This window comes from Camarhynchus parvulus, chromosome 8 (assembly GCF_901933205.1).
Source record: "Camarhynchus parvulus chromosome 8, STF_HiC, whole genome shotgun sequence".
Classification (NCBI taxonomy): domain Eukaryota; kingdom Metazoa; phylum Chordata; class Aves; order Passeriformes; family Thraupidae; genus Camarhynchus; species Camarhynchus parvulus.
In genome coordinates this window covers 5,836,561-5,859,567 of record NC_044578.1, presented here as the reverse complement: position 1 = coordinate 5,859,567, position 23,007 = coordinate 5,836,561, and the positions used below count along the sequence as shown (strand labels likewise).

General features: G+C 45.5%; 3 protein-coding genes across 3 annotated transcripts in view; all 3 read right to left on the bottom strand.

Moving 5' to 3' along the window:
- RAB3B (RAB3B, member RAS oncogene family) overlaps nt 1-5,863 on the bottom strand; it is a 51,395-nt gene extending 45,532 nt beyond the window's left edge. The window contains exon 1 of the mRNA XM_030953275.1: nt 5,783-5,863. The gene's annotated coding sequence lies outside the window, so the exon portion shown is untranslated. The remainder of the gene's footprint in view (nt 1-5,782) is intronic.
- Nucleotides 5,864-12,944: 7,081 nt separating this feature from the next.
- On the bottom strand, nt 12,945-22,770 carry TXNDC12 (thioredoxin domain containing 12). The gene is made up of 7 exons (XM_030953255.1): nt 22,581-22,770; nt 20,569-20,629; nt 15,722-15,774; nt 15,151-15,224; nt 14,528-14,597; nt 14,355-14,438; nt 12,945-13,957 (listed from the first exon to the last, which is right to left on the bottom strand). Exons 1-7 carry the CDS (start codon nt 22,669-22,671, stop codon nt 13,878-13,880), a joined length of 513 nt encoding a protein of 170 aa, XP_030809115.1. The 5' UTR covers nt 22,672-22,770; the 3' UTR covers nt 12,945-13,877.
- On the bottom strand, nt 17,079-19,694 carry KTI12 (KTI12 chromatin associated homolog). Its single transcript, XM_030953254.1, has one exon. It carries the CDS (start codon nt 19,251-19,253, stop codon nt 18,333-18,335), a length of 921 nt encoding a protein of 306 aa, XP_030809114.1. The 5' UTR covers nt 19,254-19,694; the 3' UTR covers nt 17,079-18,332.
- Nucleotides 22,771-23,007: the final 237 nt, after the last annotated feature.

Genomic DNA, 23,007 nt, shown 5'->3' with positions numbered 1-23,007 from the left:
CAAGAAATCCAATCATTACTTCGGAAGGTTACCTGTCTCTTTATTAGTAACCACGTGGGTGTGTTCACTGACATGCTGTTTCCACATCCCATTCTCTCTCACAACAGTGTGAGAAAGAAGTCTGAAGGAAAGAGTCTCCTTTTCTGCTGTCAGTCACCCCAGTTAACCATGAAACCTGGTCACACTGATGCAACTCATACTTCAAACTATACCCTAAGACACATTTGCAAATTCAACTTGTTATGAACCCGTGTATTCCCTATACTACAACTTCTGGGCAGTTCTAGCAATAAAAACATCTTTTAACATGCTACATTTTTAAAGCCAAAAGTGTAATTTCCTATATTTGTCTTATGCTCTTTAGGACCAGTAACAATTTAAATGTGACAGTTTAACTGTTTCATCATCATCCAGTGACACACATTTCTTTAATTAGGCAGACGAGAGGATGGGGTGAGACCACTCCTTTGTATTTCTACAGTAACCCCTGAGAGGTGCTACTAATGTGCAACATAACTTCTTCTCAAAAGCTTTAATACCTTGTGTACTTTTTTTCCCAAAAAGTCTTAGAAAGTGCATTTAAGTTAAAAATATTCTAGTTCACAAATTACACATCTAGGTCAATTTTCTATTATAAAAACTCACTCCTTTATGTGCTCTGTCATTGGAAAATAAATACTGTTTTCTTTTTCAGAAATGAATTTCCATTCTGAACCAGATTTCTACCAAGCAATGGAATTTTTTAGAGCCAATGTGTGCTGTCCTAAGGACAAAGCTCATAAAGGAAACAAGGCCGTGACCTCAGAGACTGTTATATAAATGCTGTTCTACAAGAGAGATTTATTAGAAGCAGAAAACAGAGTATGAGCAATTAACATAAGTGCTAATAAACATTGCAAGCAAGCGATAGTTACCAATTTAGATCTATAATCCATGAGAGAGATGAAGGCTTTGCTGTGAGTTTATGAATCAAGAGAGTGGTCACACTGTTGAACCTGTGATGTAGAAGCAAAAGGATTACAATGATTATGATAAAGATGAATAATAAGAATATTAGGTAAGGGAATCGTGGGGTTAGGCTGGGAACACAGTGCTGTGTCAGGTCTGAGCTTCCTCCACTGAAGGTAAAGAGAAAAGTCCTGTAGTGCACAAAGAGAACAGAAACAGTGCTTGAGTTAGTGACAGATATTAAGATAACAGCAAACATTTGAAGCCATCAGTTTAAAGTTTATTAAAGGGAGATTATCTTTACTAATCTAAAATTAAAGTTCCAGATAAATCTCACAAGTGGACAGAAAACCTTGGATAGGAATCATTGCACGTTTCCTGAAGAAAGGCAGCAAAGCAAATGGAACCAAGAAGCAGCTGAAATCCCTCTGTACACAAGGGTGTTTTGCACAAAGCCTGGATCAAAGTCTACCATGCTGCAAAGACAACTGCAATAGGACATCTGCAACTTATAGCACATCTGCACAAAAATATCTGCCTTAAAGTAATAATTATTCCAGATTTAGAGCAGAAAAACGTAACAGAACATAGTTGTCTTTTTCATGGCTAATATAGAATGTAAAGGCCAAGTTTGTGTCTGGTGCATTTTCTCTCCAGTAAGCCCAGGAACAGCATCATTTGTCATCCTGGCTTACATTATCTTGCCTTGTGGAGACTGCCCAAACACCTGGGCACACTCGGACCTCACGTAAATAACAGGCTCAGCCACCTACTCCAGGCCGGAATTTGGATCAAACACAAATCCCTTCTCAGGATCCACACAATTGACAATCACCTCGCTTGGCAACACGACAGCAGCTTGCTCTTGCTCAAAGTATTGCACATTTTTCAGTTACATTTCCTCCTGCTCTCACAGCCCTGCCCTCTGCAACAGCTGCTCCCTGTGACAGCCTCTGGCTCACCCTTCAGTACTGCCCAGAACTTGACTTTGGGGTGTCATCTAAATGCCACTCAACTGACAGATCTAGAACAAAATCAATTCAACTCTCTACACAGAAAGTCTATGTTTATTACTTTAAAAATATGAGCTCTTCATCTTGAGCACTTCAGCTTTAATAAAATTCATTTATTAATGAGTCCAGAAGTCTTTATGAGAAGATGCTTGTAGTGGATTTGTTCTGGAACTTACATGCTACAAAAAAGTTCAATATATGCATAACAACTAAAGGATGAAAACCTGTAAGCAATGTCAGTGGTTATTTATTTTCATTTCCATTTAGATTTGGGAACACAGGCTTGTAAAACAGCTTTTAAAGGACTTTTAAGAACTTGCTGGGTGTGGAACATGAGTCAAGAAAGAACCAGCAGGTACCACTTTTTTGCCATCTAACTTTACAACAACATTTGGTTCGACTGTTAGAAAGATTTCCTCAAGTCAAACATCAAGCCATGCCTCTCCCATTTCCTGCACAACATTCAACATCCTCAAAGTCCATTTTAGAGCCAGAATAAAATTCTCAGGAAGGAGGAATTAGTCCCTCTAGTATTACAACAAAAACAAAAAAAATTAAAGAAATAGAAGTTTCCACTTTTGTACTCTCTTCTATGAGCATTAAGTGTTTGCCACTCTCTTACTATCACATGGTTCCATGCCTGTTGGCAAGCACACTACTCCAGAAAATACACAGAAAAATATGTAATAGTAAAAAAATCGGAACCCAGCTCAGCTCTCTCCCAGAGGATGCAGGGAAGAGGGGATTTTTATTTTCCCTACGCCCTAAAGAGGGGATGCAGAGATTTTCACAACTCCCTGAATATTCTCTTGAATTCAGGAATCCTGGAGCCAGCCAATTTCTAGTGCTACAGAACAGCAAGCTGAGGCTGACCCGAACCCAGCCCTGTCCCAAAGAACAGTGCACACTGATGAGGTTGAGGCTGTTACAAAACTCACCATCCTCAAAGCCCTTCCTTCCTGTCACAAACACTGCAGCGATGGCTGAGACAACAGAAATCCGGAATCCTCATCGGATCTCCAGCCCTGCAGCTCTGCCTCTCTTTCTCAGGAAGGAACTGGCAATGGTGGAGCACTTCCTCACACCTCACTGCTGAATACACTGAGGGAGCAGCGACATGAAAGCACCCAGAGCAACACACGAGATGAATCTGTGTGCGAGTCCCTGCTGATCCTTCTCCAGCTGGAAGGCAGGGCACAGCTACGTTCTGCCCTGGGATACAGCCCTCCATGGAGAAAGCCATGACCATGCCCTCCCACTGCGGTGGAAGATAAGGGAAGTTCAGGCATATGATGGCACTCACGCTATGTGGAGGTAGAGTGAGGCCATTTGCAGATTCAGGCAGACACCCTTCCATCAATGAGCAGGAGAGAGTTTTAGATTTTTCTGCACCACTGGGTCTAAAACCTTTCACTTCTAGGTAAAAAATAAGCTGCTGTCCTCACCAAATCAAGTGACCAGAGACTGGAATTGTCTTGTAGAAATCACCTGCAAACCAGAATCACACAGAGGCAAGGCCAGCTCAGGGTGCCTCTGCAGTGCAGAAGTCTAATTTGCTGCCTTTTAATACTCCTCTTCCAAGCAGAAAATCTGTGATGAATAAGTTAATTCATTTCTCTACGCTATGATGTTCTTCCATGCTGCAAAGTAAGCCACCTGCTAACTGGGATTAGAACAAGCACCCTCACACTTCCCATTTTTTAATGAGCTAATACTTCCAAACATAAATCTTATTGCTCATTTCAAATACCAAACACTACTGCACTAAGCTAAGCACACATTTCCAGGAACTCACTGAATATGCAGAACCTGAAGCACAAGATACATTTTTACCCCAAAAAGCATACCTGAAATGACCAGCTCAGGACATTTCTCAGCGTTAGCCATTGCGAACTGCCTCAAAAAACCCTACTTCTTCAGCCCAACCAGTAACAAAAAATACTGGGGGGCAAAGTGGACATGAGAGCCCTTCCCTGGCACTACAATCAGCCAGCATGATGCAAGACCCTGAACTGTGATGCTGTGACCTGCACATTTTAATCTGGAGCTGCATTAAAACATATGAAAATGAAGGTAGGAAAAACCACCTCTGAACTATGCAGCTAACATCACTACTACACGACAACCATCATGTTAACAAATACTAAATGCATTGCTTTGCTGCACACAAGAGCTACTGCTAGTAAAACATAAGGCTGATAAGTCTTCTCACATTGTCACCTGAAAATATATTGAGTCTGCAAAGAGGGCATCATGATTTTGTCAAAATTGCAAAGGAATCTTGATTTTAATTCAGTTTATTTGTCTCTCTTCTGACTTCTAGTATAAATTGTTCTGATAAAACTGTCCTGAAGGCAGTGAAGTCCCAGTAAATGCATATACAACCACCTCCAGGACAACAAGCACAAATAACAGGAAATAAAAGCCTTTTAATTACACACTTCCATACAGCAGTGTATGGATTCAATTTTGTACCCTCTATAACCCAATACCAGCGCTCCCATGATCTGAGTACAGTTACAAACACACAGATCAAAATTATAGTTCCAGTGACATTTTTACCTTTGGAGGGAAAAAAAAATGTTCACAAGAGAACGTTATTTGAACCCAGAGCTAATCCAGGCAATTCTGAAACCCTGAAAACTATTATTTGCACAACTGAGAGTGCAGCACTGGGTGAGGAATAAGTGATGAGAAACAAAGCAGGAGAAGTCAAAACCTGATTTGCCACCAAAGAATTTCACAGAAACACGTTTGGAGACCGCGGTCTTATGTTGTCTCAGGACACGGGAAAATTCACGTTAAAATTATTCCCCCTCGGTTTGGGTTTTTTCCTTTTTTGACAAGTTACACTTAGGTCAGATCAACCTGATGCACTGCACAAGCCCACAAGCTTGTAAAAAGGAAAGGACAGCGTGGAGACAGAACCTTGGGAGGCAGAAAAGGTGGAGCCGCTGGTGCCGGTGTTGGCGATGCCGCTGCGGTGCCCCCGGCTGATGTTACCGCGCACACCAGCGGCACTGCCGGGCGGCTGGCAAGAGAACAGCGCGGAAAACAGCGGGGAAAACCAACGCGTCGTCCCAGAATGCGGAGCAAAACAAAAAAAAAAAAAATACCACATGCGTTTTGCACAGCATAAACTGGACAAACTAGAGAGTTTGTACTTTTTATGAACTAAATTAGAAGATCCGTTTGGTTTGGTGCGGTGGGCTGTCTGCCCGGGGCTATACGGGCAGGGTGGGCACAGGCAAGTCCGCTCCGCCGGCTCGGGCGGGCAGTGCAGGCAGCAGCGGGTCCGTGCCCTGCCCGAGCAGCCACGACGACAGCAGTGCCGCGATTCCCGGCAGTGCTCCATTCCCAGCAGTTCGGCTGTTGTCACCTGTTCCCCCTCCCCGAGCCGGGCACGGCCCGGCGTGACGGGAACGGGCGGGTCACGCACCAGCTGGGGAACAGCCGGGAAGGCCCCGCTCTCGGGCCTCCCCCCTCCCGCGAGGCTGAGGGTATTTTAGAGATAAGGCAATATTATATCGCCTCTCATTGCTGGGATATGTTTATTTTAGAGATGGAACTGCTGTTGCCCTCTCCGCCCCGCCGCTCCCGAGGGCTGCCCGTTACACCACACCTCGGGGCACGGAGCTCACCCGCCGGGCACCTCCTGCTTCCCGTCCCGCGGAGCCCGGGGCGAGCAGGGCAGGAGGAGTTTGTGGGTCCCGGTGGGGACGTGAGGTGCGGAACACCGCCAGCCCCCTCCCCGCCACCTTAGAGGGGAAGCAGCCCCGACGGCGCGGGAGAAGCCCCCTCAGAGGAGCCGCAGCTCTTACCTGTGGCGGAGGAGCGGCGGCGCTGAGCCGGGACGAGCCGAAGCAAACCAAACCGAGCCGAGCCGAGCCGAGCCGAGCCGAGCCGAGCCGAGCCGAGCAGAGCCGAACTGAACTGAAGCGAGCCGAGGCGAGCGGTCCCGCGGCCGCTGCTCGCGTGGCGGGAGCCGCCCCCCCGCCGGTACCTGGGGCGGCCCCGGGGGCGGAGCGCGGCGGGGCGGGGCGGGGGCCGCGGGGAGCGCGGGAATGGCAATCGCCTCAGGAGCCCCCGCGGGCTGGGAAAACGTCCCGGGTACGAGCCGAACTTGCCGTTCTTACCGCGCTTTCCGCACGGGCTGGGATTCTCATCAGTAGCACTGTTAACTCTGAAGCCTACTGATGGCCGGTGTGGCGTCAGCAGCTACATTTCTACTGGTGAGGAGAGAGAAATTGAGGCAGAGGCTGCGATCTAAGTTGTTCACATGAAGGAAGTCTGATGAAGAGATTGTGGTGGAGTCTCTTAGCTTTAAAACCCTTTAGACCCCAGAGAAACTTGACTGTGGTCTGTTCCTCTCCAGGAAACCAAAATAGCCTTTACACATGATGCCCTAGACAGAATGAACAAAATACTGAGTTTTTATAAACATATTAAACATTATGTGTGACATAAGTAAGAAGGTGCTTCCCTAACAACCAGCAAAGACGGCAGGATTTAAGCAAGTGCCTCAGCACAAACACAAGGTCTTGTTGGGGCCCAGAAGAGAGACTCCTTGTGAGGGGAGGCCAGAGCAGGAGGTGCTTAAAGGCACTGGACTTGCGAGGTTTCTGTCCTCAGGCAGTACCTCTGAACTCAAACCACTAAAACTTGGGAGTGCAGCTGTCTTTTCACCCTGCTATGTCCTCCAGAGCATTGCTGCTTTCTTCTCAGTCTCATTGTGCCTTTTGTTTGATGTGCAGCACTTTGACTCGGTGCCCACACAGCACAGGAATAATTTTGTCCACTTGTAAAAGCTTTTTGCACATCTGATGATCTTCAGCATCTGATCCTCAGCTCTGATCTTCAGAATGGCTCATAGGTCAACCAGCCCTTGGAGCAGCTTGAGCTTTATAACAGTTCACTCACTTTAGAGGAGTCTGACAATTGATTTATTGCTACATTTTGTCCAGGGCAGTTGACTAGTTACCAGTATCATGGGAACGTAGAAAGCCAGGGAGCACAGTACTGCTATATGACTAGCATATAGCTAAGGTGAACGTTTTAGGAACAATCACAGGAGAGATGTTGAGCAACTTCAAGGAGCACCTCTTCTCTCTGCAGATCAGAGATGCCATACACCTTCTCCATTTTACTCAAGTCAGACCTATCTGCCAGGTGGCCCAGGGGACAATTCTACCCAACATCAGAGTAATTTTCTACCCTCATCTAGAATGAAAATGTGTATTTGCCACCAAAACCCCAGCTAAAATTACTGTTATATAAACCAGGCCCTGATTTAAGCCTTAAGCAAAATAACAGCTTTGTGTAGGCAACTAGAAATAATCAACAGTGTAACAAAATCCCAAACTCATTACAACAAGTATTTCAGAGACGGCCCAGCTGGCTTGACACCTAAAAAAGTCTTTCCTGCTCCCTGAAATACTTTTGTTGCTCTGGGATAATTGATCTCTGCCAAAACCTCACTTCTCATCAACCCAGCATGGGTGGAGCTCTTCTCTCTGTCTGCTGACTGATGCTCAGTCTAGAAAATCATTGTGATCCCACAGCCCTATAAAGCACCGACACAGAGTGCAAATGGTCATGGGCACATACCTGCACCTTTCATGCAAAGGACACACCATGGCCGAGGGTCACTTGGGCATCTGGCAATGATCACCTGATCTGACACCCCATAACCACAGCCACAAGCGCAGAGCCACTGTTCAATCCTAATTTCCAAAGGCTTTTTTAGATTTCATGCCACCCCTGAAATCCCAGTGGTTACCCACAAGCCCTTTCTTAGTCAGGGATACCAAAAGAAGGCACGCACCCAGGTAATTAGGAGACAGGAGAATATATAGTGATTTTTGCTGTCTATCATCTTGTTTAGACATGTTTCTATAATTTATGGAGTGAATAATTTTTGCTCTCCTAGTGCACTTCCCTGCCAGGTTTTAATGTTGTATGGTCATGAATTGCTGATACCACTTCCAGTGGGGGAGGTCTTTGTTATTTTAGATTTATAGATGGGGAAATAAGGAAACAGGAAAGAACTCCCACAAGCACACGGAGGTGGAAGAGCAGATGCTGTGCTTTATCTTGTTTTCTGACATGTGGATCTATCTCACTCTCTCCCAGCAGTCAGGAGAGCACATTTATCAAGCACAACATACATACTCTACTGCTCTCGCAACATTTTAAATTCAAAACACTCCATCCTCTCACAGTGCAATTGATCTAAAGAAGCAAATTTAATCTTTTCTAAAAAGGGAATTTTAAAAAATTAATTTATCAATTTATGCATTGATTTATTTATTCTTAAAGCAAGAGCAGCACCGAAACAGTTAAATCAGCTGTTGTCAGGGGAGCCAGGTAAAAACAGGACACCCACAAACAAAATCCTCCTTGTTTGAATAGGCAGCACTCACCCAGGTTCTTCTCCACTTCAGTGTGGAATAAAGAGCATGTAAGGCCCATGCTGTGTCCCCAGGATGTGTGCAAATTTCATTCCCTCTAACAGGGCTAATGCATCCAAATCCTCACAAATGGCTCTTTGAACACTGTTCATAATATCAGAAACAGCACAATAAAGTGACATCCAAATTTGACTGTGCTGCCAGTGCTTATTTTATGCACAGCATGTTATGTTGTGACCTGAAGCCCTCTCAAAAAGCAGAGAGCACATCTGCAGTTTTTATCAATTAATATTTCTGCAGCACATCTACCTATTTCATGCTGTGCATGTGCAGAATGGTCCAAAAATAAGTGTATACTAGCAAATTAACTCTAATCAGCAGCCAGTTACCGACAGCCTTAGCCAAACTCAATCCACAGACTCCTGCCCCTTCAGCTCTGCTCCAGCTCCTCCCTTGCCCTGACTTGGAGTGGTGACAATGGGATCATGACCTTGTGAGAGGGTGCAAACTCTAGGAAGTTGGCTCCCCTTCACTCCCCACATCACAGCAGAGACATGGGAATGGAGGAGGAGATTCCTGTGTTGGCTGGAGGAAAACAGAGCATGGGAGCAGCACTTGAGATCCCATGGCCAGGTTATACCTGCCTGCTCCCACGTCCTGGCTGCTCCCTGCACTTTTCCTGGCGCTGTGCCCTGTGCTGGGATGAGAGCCAGCACAGGGGGTGTGTGACAGCCTCTCTCACTGGTCTGAGTCAGAAGCTGGAATGCTGTAAGCACAGGTCAGCCAGTCCCTGCTTCCAATGTAGTTGTGAGCAGAGCAGTTTTGGGTCTCTATTATTTTTTTTTTGTCCATAATCAAAGGAACTTACTGCAGATTTCACCACCACAAAATGGTGCTATGACATTTTTCACAGTTTGGAGAGGGTCACTCAAGCTTTGGTCCCTGTGGCCACTGCCTGTGACTGGTCGCAGGGGCTGTCTGGCACTTGTCACTGAAGATTCCTCCTCCTTGGATGGTGCTGACGTGGTGGCACCAGATTGGTGCTGCAGTGGCAGGAGTGGTGCTCCCTGGACAATGGCAGGCCTGGGAACTGTGCACAGCCACACCTTACTCTAGACAAACCTTGAGGAGAAAAGCAAACTGAGATTATTTGACTAACTGCTTAACCAATCAGCACCTGTTTCTTCAAGGAGGGAAGGGGGAATGGGTTAATATGCCAAATAGTTTTGAGACAAAGTGACTTTTAACATTTAGGCAGACCTTCATTATTGTTTCCTGGTTTCCTCCAGGCAGCAACCTTCCCTCTCCAGTCAGTGCCAAAGACAACTTACACAACTGTCTGGGAAGGGGATGCAACCTTTTAGAGAAACTTCATCTTTGGCTTTGCTGTCTGTGAAATGAGCATGGATTTGCAGTGACTTCCCCTTTTCATCCCACTCTCTGGAGAGAGCTCTGCTCAGAGTAATTCCATCTTTATTGCTTTCCGAATCTCTATCCTCAGGCCTGAAGTTTAGAGCCACCGATAGCGACGGTTGTCAAGGAGTAGCCCTGGAGTGTTCTCCTGGCTGGGCAAACCCAAGCAGGCAGAATACCAGGTCAGATGCAAATAAATATCACAGCATAACATAAATGCAAATACCTCTCCTCTTGCCAAAAGTTAAGAGAAGTTTCATCACCTCCAATGGTACCTGACCTCATATTCATAGGGGTTTAATAATATTTCACTTCAGAGCTATTTATTACAGGAGCTCTAAACGAGCTCTGAGTGAATGAAGCTCATTAGCAGTTTGATACAGGCTAGACATGGTGGCAGGCAGAGAGCCACAGGAACAAAAGTGTGTTTGAAGTAGATGACTCCTAAACTCAGCATGCCAGGATGAGAGATGGGGCACTCTGGCCATGCAGGCATTCTTGGTTGTTGCAGTTTTGTTCCCTGCTGCTTAACATGGCAAAGGAGAGGTTTCCAAAGTCTCCAGCTGAAACTTCCTTAAAGCCTGTCCAGCCTCAGGTGCACAAAGCAACCTCTGCTCTCAGGCAGCCAGATGGGAGCTGCAATCCAGGCATTCCCTAATTAACTTTGGGATTTTTTTCCTCTGTAGGCTGTTTCTGGAAGAAAGGGAACTGACAGCATGTTTATTTACAAGAGATTAATTCAGCTGGCAGTTTGCTGGGTCTGTACTAAGAATTTTGAAGTGTCTTGGGGTTTTTTATCACCATAGAAGGAGGAAAAGCTGAGAATCCAAGAGGATTTCTAAATGCATCTGAAGAAGTAATCATGTAAGTTACTGCAAGTTACACACTGATGGGCCGCACAAGAAACAAAGCTGATGGGGGCAAACTAAGCTGAGGTCTTGGTTACTGAGCAGTGCTGCAGTATCATTAACTTCAAAAACAGCTACAGGAAACATTGACCTGCAAGCCTCTAAGCCCTAGGGACTTGTTTGTGTATAAAGTCACACAACACAACAAAAAGCAACTGCTGGGTGGATCTCTCTGCACAGAAGAAAATACCATCCATCTGTACCCTCTTATCAAGATCGTGAAAAAGAAGGATGTAAAGGAGATAGTAACAAAAATATCCAGCTATAAAACTAACAGGTAGAAAAGAGAAAAATACTTAAGTGACTTAACATCAAAAGTAGGTTCGCCCTGCTATCCAGAGATGTGAAAACAGCTTTTACACAAGTTAATCAACTATCCCTAGAAAGCAAACTGTGAGAGCACATAAATCATATTCTGCTGAGACCCCAGCTAGACACCAAGCAGGCCAGCAAGTGCCAAGCTCCATCCTGCTACAGAGGACAAAAGCATGGTCTAGATAAAGCAAATGGAAGAGAGGGTGGGGAAGCTGTACCAGCTCACCATGTCTGAACATACAGAGGGTAGAAAGGATTAGAGAGAAAGGAGGCAGCTGAAGAACAAAGGAAAAAGGGTCATGAAATAAGTTCTTCCTTCCAAAGTACCAAGTCTATAAGGCATGAAGTGCTAAGGAGAGGAGCTGTGTCAGAGAAGATGTGAAGGAGGATGATTTTGAATCAGGGTGGTCTTAAATGTAAAGAATGAAGCACATTGCCCATCCCCATCACTGAAGGGAGATGTCTGTGGATGAAGAACTTTCTAAAAATTACTTTGAGGCCACATTGCTTCAGGCATCAGAGCATTTTGCAAAGAAAGGGACACTTCATGTACATCCCACAGGCTGCAGCTTCACTGCAGAGATAAGAGCAGGGCAGAGCTGCTGCAAAATCATGCATGGAAACTCACGGAGGTGCACCCTGCTAATTTGCATCAGAGATTGCTTTTTAATTATGATTTGTTGAATCCTATCCCAGATGAACACGCAGAGTCCTCCCCCTGCTGGCAAGTAAAAAAACCATAGCAATGATTTTTTAGTTATGTCAATCTAAAGCTCTAAATAAAATGAGCATCAGATAGGATCTATTTTTTATTTGCTCAATGGATAGAGCTGGGGGGAAAAGGGAATATTTTGCACAACACAAATCCTTTTTTAAGGCTTGTGTAGATTTACTTTGAGGTTGATATGACTTGAGAGTAGCTGCTGAGTTCAATTCCATAGTTAATTTACCAGACAATTTGCAAGAGAAGCAGAGGATAAAGCCTGTAGAGTAACTATTAACAGCTGAGCAAGGTAATTGCAATGTGCAATAATTCCATTAATTCCACTGAGTCCTTGTCTTTTAGTACCCAGTTGAGTTTTGGTGCCTAAAATTTCTTAGACAGATTGGTCTGGAAAGTAGAATTCCTAATGCTGCTGAACAGTAAAAATTGATTCAGTAGACAAGTTGGTTTTATTGTATAAACAATTTTCCCCACCTTATGTCCTCAGATGGCTCCTCAATAAGTATCTATAGAAAATTATCTCCTTGTTTGTTATGGGAAGCTATGGCAAGTGTCTTTTGGACAGGAATTTTTGCTTGAGATGACTAATTTGGTGGCTGAGAGGGGAGCAGTAGGTGGTGTTTATTTTGGCTTTACTATGGCTTTCAACACTGTCTCCCAAAGCATCCCCATAGACAAACTGATGAAGTACAACCTAAATAAAAGGGCAGTGAAATGGATGGAAAACTGGCAGAAAAGCTGGCCTGAAGGGGGCTCATCATTAGTGGAGTACCTTTGCTTGGTACTTTTCAACACCTAACTCTGAGCAAACTGGCAGATGATATAAAGCTTGGGAGAGGGGATGATATCCATGTAAAAGTGGTTGTGCTGCCACTGAGGACCTCAAGAGGCTGGAGAAATGGGCAGAGAGGGTTGTCAGGAGGTTCAAGAAAGGGAAATGCAAAGCCCTTCAACTGGGAACAAGAAAGTCTGGAAATCTGTTTTGCTGCACAGGAGAATATGGGAATCCAGGTGGAGAACAAGCTGATCATGGGCCAGCAATGCACTCATGCGACAAAGAAGCCCACAGCATGCTGGGCTGCATTAGAAAAAGTGTCCTCAGCAGGTCAAGAAAGGTGATTTTACTCCCTGATATTCTTCTCTTCAGTTCCAGTAAATAAACACATTGCCTTCGACAGTGGAGGTAGTGTAAGAATGGTTAATTGTAATTGTATGGAAAAACAAATTATGTATTTTAATTATAAAAAGGAGAAAGCTTCAGCTGTGACAGTCAACATTAATAATCACTGCAACACAAACAAACAAAAACATATCCCCCCATGCTTAAGAACATAAAGCTACGCCTTTAACCACAAACCACTCTCTGCATGCTTATGTTTAAAAAGGTTTAATTTTTTCACCCTGGTACAAAAATACAGTACAATGTGATGGCAAGGCATTCGCCAAAAACATTCAAAGAATAAAAGGGGAAACCCCATAAAGCTTCAACATAACCCACCCTCACTTGATGGAACAATCAAAAGGTGAGTGCATAAGGAAAAAGTTACATTTCTGCCCAAAGGCAAATAAAGATGAATCACGCAGTTTTACACAATAATACATTTGCAGAGCTGATAATTCACATGCTATCTGGACATTCATGAAATGTATTCTACTTGGTGTAGTGGCAGAATTCATGGTTTTGGATATCTAGAAAACAACTGGCCCAGGAACATGCCCCAGTGATGGGAATGCCCAGTAAAAACTATGGGATCACATAATACCAGTGAGAAAAGAGAGATTCAACCCTGATTAGTGTCAAATTGATGGCTACTTCTAGTTTTTCCCATCACATTGTCCTCAAATGCTGTGTTCCCTACACACCTCCCTTTTAACACCAAATATTAGTGGTTTCTCAAACACACACAAAGATGTGTTTGCACATTACCCAGTTGTAAAGAACCACCACAGTGCAAACTGCCAGGCAGAGAAAACACTGTAACTGTTATATGTGTGTGTGTGTGTGTGTGTGTGTGTGAGCTCCAAACAGGGTTTTTAACATTGCTGACAGGGAAATTATGTCCCTTCAGTGCATCTACATTCTTGGTCTGTTTAATCATTTCCTCTCAGTTTTGAAGTGATGAAAAGGTATCATTCAGTGTATCCATTATAGTTCATCTCCCAGGTGCTTTTGTTTGAAAGCATCGCCTGTCAGCTTCTCCTGGGCCTCCTTCATCCCTTGGACAACTGAAAGATTACACAGAGAGATACCAACCATTAATCTCAGGGTGGAAACATCAAGGTGAACTGGTAATGAAAGTGATTGAAAACAACACAGTTACAGAATGTAGATCTACAGATTAATCTGTAAGAAAAATAACAGTCCTGCACCCTTATCCCAACTATGTGTGGCTGGATCATGCAAATTCCATGATTTCCCATGTCAGAACTGGAGACAAAATTAGGTCCTAGAGACTTTTAGTAGGTATTAGGGTGAATCATGATCTGAATATGGTTCCTGAAGCATCAGAGAATCACTCACACTGTATTTAACCACTCCCAGTTACACTTTAAAGTAACAATTTCTCTCCACTGCCAAAGCTTCATCTCACTAAAAATGCACTTCAAACGACTCAGCACATACCTTGATCAGCGTTGGTATAGAAATACTTGTAGCTGGGGTTTCCTCTCTCATTTATGATTTCTGGATGGACTTTTCCACTGGGGTCTATGAAGTAAGAAATCCAACAGGAAATTTAGATGGAAACAGTAAGAACCCAGTGCTGTGAATGGACACAACAGCTGTGGATGCCTTACCCATGAAAAGGATTCTGGGAATGTAACCTCCATCAGGACTAAAGGCTTCATCCTTTGGCTCTTCATCATCCTTCCACAGCAAGGCAGGAGAGAGGAAAGATATTAGCAAGACAGCTAACAAAACACGGTGCCTTTTACAGAAACAAGTTACTGCCTTCAGATTCCTTCTACCCTGAGCAATTTACATCTTGAAGAGATGCTAAGTAACTGCAGTATCCTGCACTCTCCAAGGGAAGAAAGTTATTTTTACCTACATAAGTACCATTTGTAAAAACAATATTTTTCCTGGTCTGTCAATCTGCATTACCCACCCCACTCTAGTACAGGAATATTTGATATGTACTGAGAGAATGAACATAAATTTCTTTCTTGTGGAAACTGAATCACACAAGGTACAAACTGTTAAAGAGACAATGGCAGAGAGCCAGGTTTATAAACACAATTAAAATAACTAGACTGAAAAAAAGTATTTTTAAAACAATGAGCTCTGTCAATCAATCCTGAATGCCTATTTAGGAGTGCAGGATTTAGGATGTACACAAAACAGGATGCAACCAGCTGAGTCAGATTCCAAATGCTTCATTACTAGGCAGAGCCTGGATAGAGAGCAGAAGGCAGCCTACCTCAAGGTTGACCATAACAAAATTATGGGCAAGTTCAGAGATCTCCTTGGATTCAGCAAACTTTGGCTTCAAAGCTAAAGAAAAAAATAAAAACAAGAGGTATGTAAAAGCAGTGGAAAATATTTCAGATTTTCAGGTCAATATCAAAAATCTCCACTTCATCCCTCCCTCTGGAGAGATGGCACTTCTCAATAAGCAGTGAGTAAATGGCATGTATGTGTCCAACCCTTCCAGCCAGGCTCAGAACAGGAGGTAACTGAAGCAATCTTGCCTGGCAGCCATGGGCTGAAGCCTGCCCAACAAACATAGGTGGTTCTATTTGATCCAGTGCAACAGAAACAGAAATCCTGCTGTAAACCACCACTCCCACTCAACTACCCCAGCCTTTAAGGCTTAGCCATACACCCAGCTTGTTTGTTTGCTATGACAGTGCCTAATATGCCACTGTCAATGAAATACAAATATCATTAGTTACATTTTGGATGCAAAATTCACATTTCTCATGGCTACATAATGTCTGTACAAAGGTCCATTAGAAATTTCAGCAAGCTCCAGTATTCAATGCACTTACCTTTGCAAGCTCCACACCAGGACTTGTGGATGATAACCATAAGAGGCAAACCGCTAACAAAAAGAAGAAAGAAAATTGTCAAAGAAATTCTATTACATGTACAGTTTAATAGTCAAAGCTTCCTCAAAGGCTAAATGTAATGGGAAATAAGTCAGACATAAAGAGATTCTGGGGTGCTCTAAGATTGTCTTGCAAAAAGTTTTCCCAATCTTAAAACATGTGATAAAATAATTTATTATAGCTGCCAGCCAATAACTGCTTGTGTAGAGGAGGAGACTTTCTCTTCTGAGTTTAGATTTCTCAGACACACAACTGGTCATGCTTTTTTCCCCTGGATTGCTGGAAATGGTTAATGACAGCAGCTGCTTGATAGATCTCAGGATGGATTTTCATGGCTGCTTAAGGCAATCCAGTGGATGACAATCTCTCTCCATTACAGCCCACATCTCACTGAGCAACCAGCAAACCCAATAATCCTGCAAACCCTTTGGCTGCCTGCATGGCTTCCTACACATTTGTATGCTGAAACTAATTGTGATAGATGTGTCCAGTACCAGGGCTAAGGAGAGGGGGGTCTGTGAGGAACTGCAGCCTAAATAAAGCTGCAACATTTATTTATTTTATTTAATTTTGGCTGCAAAGGACCGAAATTATTTTTGCTTTTACTCTTTCCAAATAATTCATTTTACATCTACTAGCTATGCTACCCAAAGGTTAAGTTTCCATGTAATAATGATATGGCTTCCAGAACAGTAAGAACAGCCTAAAATTAGGTGAAGGAGAGGAAGGAATCTGGAGAGAACTTCTTATATGGATATTTCTTTCAGGATATGCCAAGTAAAGCAAACTGTAAGCTTTCTCTGACTGTAAACTCTGCACCATATTAAGGGATAAAAATAAAGTCAAATTTTCATGCACATGAATTATTAACACCTTTGCACACAACAACATTAATTACTAGCAGAACTGATGTATGAGTTTTTCTTTAGGTGTAAATAGACATGAAAGGAAATCTCTACTTAGCAGCGCTCAGTAATGAACTTTACAATGAGGAAAGGGTGGAAATGAAGCCATTAACTTTTAGAATTGTTCAAACACGGAATTTGCCATCTATAATTAACTGATATGTCATCAACTTTATACCTACTTGCAGTAAGGAGCAAGAATACACATTTTCCCAGTAAAGCTTGCATTGTCTCTGTGCCCTCTCCCTGATTTCTTTTCTTTGTTTCTATAGAGAATCCAAAATTATTTTGTTTATTTCTTGAGAAGAGGCTGATTCAACACTGGATTTAAGATTGTTCTTATTATCAAGGATAAGTGATTCGTGTTAAAAGAGTTCAATGGTCTGGTGGTCAGTACTGCAACACACTTTTTAAAGAGAAATTTTAAAAGCAGATTTTAAATGCAAGTGCTCGCTTCCTTGAAATACCAACTCTTAGTCAGTGAGAACTCACAGAGGTTTGAGATAATTTGTGTTTTCTCAGCTTTGTTCTCTTTATTTTGACTTGTAAAATAAACTTATTTATATAAAAACATTTTGTAGTCATTTCTCAGTTCTGTGGTGCATAAAGCCCCTTAGCAGCTGGTGCACCAGACAGACACTGTGACTGAAATAACTCTTCCTGCCCCACTTCACCATTTCATCCCAGTGAGCACTAAACGTAAAATTAAAACCAAAAGCCTCCATTTATTAGAATGAAGAATGAAGCATCCACCAGAAAGTGAGAAGTTTATATAAGCTGTACCCAAAATTATTGGAAACTTAGCTACCTATCACAGCCAGTACAGACTTATGAGTTTCACACAGAAGAGAAATAAATACATTTATTTCTGTCATTTTAGCTCATTTTCCTATGACAGCACTCGTTCTTAAGCAATTTGTGTTTTTAAGGGTGTAAAATGATGGTTTTAAGGGTGTATAATGACCTTGAAGACAAAAGACATAGCCAAGTTTTTTCAATAAAATAGTCCTGCAAGTAAATTAAGACTTTACTCCATTTAAGGCACACATTTTATTATTAGACCTGAAACAGAGAAGTTTGAGTCTGTTAAGCCAGCATCCTTTTGCAGTGCAGAGTTGAAAACCTCTCTTGGGTCAGTCAGATGTTTTTGAAACAGTCACATCCTAAAAATACAGCCTGTTCCAGTTCTGGACCTGAAGTCTCTTCCACAGTTTGACATTATCTGGTGGCAGCTCTAGAAAAACAATCTTCTTATTCCAGGCACACACATGCCAATGTGGAGGGAAAAGCCTTCCCTAGAGTCACCACTTTTTGCACTTTCAACATCACACTATTTGATTACTGGGGTTTACATCTCCACAGGAGATTTAATTGCTTGGGACGCACCAGTAGCTCTCCCTTTTGCAAGATGCCAGCGGGGAGAAGGCAGGGCTGAGGAACTGCTTCCCTGGAGATCCCCCCAGCAATGCAGCTGCTGCAGGGACACGGCGCCCACCTTCCCAGAGCTGCTGCTGCTGCTGCCCAGTGATGCGACTCCCGACATTTGGGACCCGGGCTCCGCAGGGTCTGTGCCTCAAGGCACATTCATCCCACTGCGAGTATTTGGCGGCCGGACCCCCCCACTGCTGGGTGGCACGGGTGACACTTCACTGGATGCTGCGGCTCAGGTATTGCAGGAACATGCTGGCCAGCTGGGGCAGGTTTTCATCGCTGGGCTGCATCTTGGTGTAGCTGATGAACTGCCTCCGCAGCCGGCTCAGCTCGGCCATGCTGACGGGCCGGCTCAGCACCAGCCCCTCGGCCACGCCGGGGACGCGGATGGTCTCTCCGGGCTGCGCCCCGCTCCTCTGCGCGGCCAGCACGGCGGCCAGCACGTCCTGGGTGACGCGGTCCAGCTGGTGCAAGAAGCCGCAGGACTGCAGCGGCTGCGTGCGGGTGGCGCGGTGCGGCGGCGGCGGGGCGCTCTCGAACAGCGCGGCGCGGATGGCGCCCAGCGGCAGCGGCTCCTCGCCGCGCACCGTGAACAGCGGCCGGTCCCAGCGGCAGCTCGGGTCGGGCTCCTCGAAGGGCGGCTCGTCGGGGCCGCCCGCGCCGCCGGCGCAGTGCAGGAGGCAGCGCGCCGTGCCCGCCTGCCGCGCCGCGCAGTACAGCTCGTAGCGGATGCTCCGCAGCTCGTTGCCCGCGTCCACGATCACCACGTCCCGCCGGCTCAGCCGCCGCTCCACCTCGGCCCGCAGCGCCGCCCGGCCGCCCTCCGCCTCGGCCACGACGTGCGCCGCCCGCTCCGGGCCGCCCAGCGCCTCCCGCAGCTCGGCCGCCCGCCGGCTCTTGCCGCTGCCGGGCCTCCCGCACAGCACCACCAGCGGCATCGCCCCGCCAGCCACACCCGACCCGGACGTGGAGCGACTGCTTCCGCCGGGCACACGCACACACGGCTCGCCCGCCCCGCACGGCCAACCCCGCGCAGCCCCCGGGCGCTCCTCCTCCCCGCGGGCGGAGAGAATCGCCACTCCCCAGCTCCGGCGCCGCGACAGCGCCCTGCGAGGCGTCCCGCTTAAAAACGCCATCGCAGCAGTTGTTGGAACGAAGGGGCCGCGCCCTCGCCCTCAGGGAACTTAAAACCGAGAAGTCCCCAGCGTCCCATGACATTGTGGAGTTTACAGAATTGAAATCGAAGGTTTGAAACTTCCTAGACCACCGGCTCTGGTGCATCTCACTTGATGCATCCCAGATAATTTCGTGTAATTTTACATCTCCTGATTTATGGTCAGACTTAGAAAAAAAGAAGTACTTTTTACGTTTATATTTTCTTTGCAACTAGTAGTTTCTCCCAGTCCTTCGATTCAATAACACTCAAATGCTGCCGTGCTCAAATCAGCGAGCAGATCTGTGCATCAGCAATGAGAGTGCTGTTCACACCCATCCCATCCCTTGCTGCAGGGTCTTTTGCGCAGGAGCATTAATCCTGCCCAAACCTGAGAGCTCAGACCTTGCCATCCCTCCCACCCTCTTCTGTCTCATTTGAAAGCTTCCTCTGCTGCTGCTACAATTCTAACTGTAAAAACTGAAATCCTCTACTTTTTTTTTTTTTTCAAAAATGCCAAAGTATCAAGTTATAGAAACTTGTAAGACTTCTGAAGTGTACCATCTGGGTTAATTCAATGCCTGCACTGGAGTGTAGAACTCGCCAGATGGATCAGTTTGAGAGCAGAGCTAAATTAAACAGCAAACCTGGAAGGCATGAGTAATTTCTGCTCATGTCAGCATTGTCAGATCTAGGTTATAAAGTTAAAATGCAAGTAGAATTTATAAGCATGCCATTCTCCTTCTTGGATTTTAACAAGAAGCAGAAGAAACTCTGAGAAAAGAAAGTCAAGATGTCATTTTTCATAGAGACATTGCTCTTTTTAGAATTTAAGCTTAGCCCAAACCAGGTTCTGTCAGTTCACTAGTTTGAAACTTCCAGATTTTTGCTGCAGATGGAAACAAAATACCTCATGCGGGGGCCTCATCTATACAGGCACAAGAAATTTTAGGGAAGCTCTTAGCACTGCTGAGTTTAAGGGCATTGAGCATTGTATTTGTGTGTTTGAGAACCATATCTTTCTTTACTGTGATAAATAATTATTTTCTTGTTTCAAAGACATGCTAGGGCTTCAATCATTTAATTAGACTGCAGTGATTAAACCTAGGTGGTGCCTTACCAAAGTTAACAAAACTCTGTATTTTCTCTCCAATAACCTGTAGGGATCTGAAGAGTCTCCTAAACCACCCTCATTTTTGTTGATAAGAGACTCTTCTGTGGTTAAATTTAGGGCTGAAATAGAACCATTGTGAATGCTTCTGAAGACACATTTCTGTATTTAAAACTAATGAACATACCTGGCTGCTGCCTCTTTCTTCCCATCTTCCAGTGTTCTCCAATGAATGTGATCTCCAAAACCTGCCAGAGAGAAGGGTTTATAAATGCTGCATAATTTAACATGTCAGCTATCAGAGGAAAACAGCCCAACCCTCGAGAGTATTTTCAACTCATTTTATATTCTTTTTTTAAAGACAACTATAGCCCCGCTTCTGGAAAGACTTCTGGAAATACTTACAGCCCACAGAGTCATATGAGGAATCCCATTGAAATTAATTAACAAAAACATACCATGCTCATGAATATTTCTATATATGTATGTAAATGACACTAAAATCCCCTAAACAGATATTAAAATTGAAGTGCCTTCTGATTATTTTCTGTTCTTTTTCAGTTTGTGAACATTTATTATCTGATTAAACATGTCAGCATTTGGCTTCCTAAATCCCACTGAAGGGGAACTAAACTGAAACTTAAAAATTTTGAGGCCAACATATGATCATTAATTGCTCTACAGCTATTATGGTAAGTATTCCTGCTGATGATAATATCATGGAAGAGCAAGAAAGAACACTATTACACAGATTTCTGAGTGTTACAGTGACTGAATGATGCAGGAAATATTTTATCTGGCATCCAGATAACAAGTGTAGTTATGTCAATTGACTTAAGAGTGAGTCAGTGTATGTTTAACAGTTGCAAAGCCAGGGTTGGGTTTTTTTAGTAGCCAACACAGCACACTGCCAAAAGCCACCTGGAGAGCTCAGATGAAGGAGATCCAGGAGCTGTACAAAGAGGAACTCTTCTTGGAACACCTCCTCAGAGGTCTTGGTTCCAGTAATTAACAATTACTGTGCTGGATGGCCAAACATGAGCCTCGGTTTGCCCCCTCCCATCCCTAAGTCGGGAATCCACTGTGCCCCAGGTGCTGAGGGGAGCAGATTTTGAGAGCTACACAGAGATCAGGAGCCACAGACTGCCCAGTGCAGACACAGGGCAAAGTGGACATTGTCTCCAGCAGACAACTATGGCAAAGAAGCTGGAGAAAGCCTAAAACAAGGCAAGTCTTCAGGACACCTCCATTCAGCATCCGGGAGGTGAGGACAGTGGCACAGTGTTTGTGTTACCTGATCTCGGCTGACATGAGCAAATATGAACAGCAGTGATGCAACACATCAAACAGATGAGCTCACAGCAGGGTGGGGGTGCCTTGTCCCTGTCCCCTCACAGCCACACAGCAAGTGCTGAGGCAGCCCCCAACACAGGACCACGTTTGAATGAGCTCAACATCCCAGAGCAAAACCCAGCTGGATTAGCACAAGTCACATTTATCCAGAATATTGACACCTCAGCTATTTCAGTCGAAGGCCAAAATGTTAAAACAGGGAGAACGTTTTCTTGTTCTAGCTGGGAAACACTTTTCAAAAGCTTTTCTATTTAAAACAAACCCCACTTTGTGGTGAGCTTCAGCGTGTTTTTAAAAGCATTGCCCAACACATTACAGAGTGTATTTTTTGAATGAAAGTCATCTGGGGAATTAAAGGGTGAAGCCTGGCTGGGGTCCACACCACAGCTTTGCTGTCATTGATCAAATTGGTTACAACCAGCCTTGAGGAGGAGATTTACCTCTACGGCAAAGCCACCACCTGGGGTGAAGCCCGGCCCCGGCTGAACCGGGCTATTAGACACGGTAATTAGACAAGGAGCTTGGGCAAGCCAGGAGCGAGGTGAGGAGCGGTCACGAAGGGCAAGGGAAGCGGAGGGGGGAGGGAAGGGCCATTCATCGCCTGCCAGGAGCCCGGCGGAGGCACGGGGCACGGCACGGCGGGGCTGCTCCCCGGGGCTCCCCTCAGGAGCGCTTCAGGCAGAACCCAACCACAGCGGCGGAGACCCCGCAAAGCCCCCCCGCGCCTCCAGAGCCCGAAGCTGCGCCCTTTGCCCCCGCCCGGCGGCCCCCGCGGGCTGAGGGGACCGGACCCGCCCCGAGTGGGGACAGAAGTTGGGGAAAGCCCGAAGAAAGCGTTTGTCTGACCCTTTCCGAGCCCTCCCGCGGCGGAGGCGGCGCAGGCCGCCAGCAGCAGGCACAGGCAGAGGACGGAGGCTGCCGCCGGCTGAGCCTTCATGGTGTCGGCGCGGGCAGCGGCGGCACGCGGGTACGGCCCCGAACCTCCGGACAGGACAGGACCCGCTTAGCCGGACTTTTTTTTTTTTTTCCCGTTTTTTAAAGCCCAGGAAGTGATGTGTGGCGGATGTGGGCGGTGCGCCGCCCAGACGGCTCGGCCCGGGGGCACCGGGGGAGGCAGCCGGTGGGAACGGTGTGGGGGGCTCGGGATGAGCTCAGCTCCTTACAGGGAGCCGGGACTCCCGGGGTAGGAGTCATCGCACCGGGGCCCCAGAGCCCTGGTTACTCCCCGGGGGCAAGTCCCAGCGTTATCCCGACGGGAGCAGGCAGCGGTGGG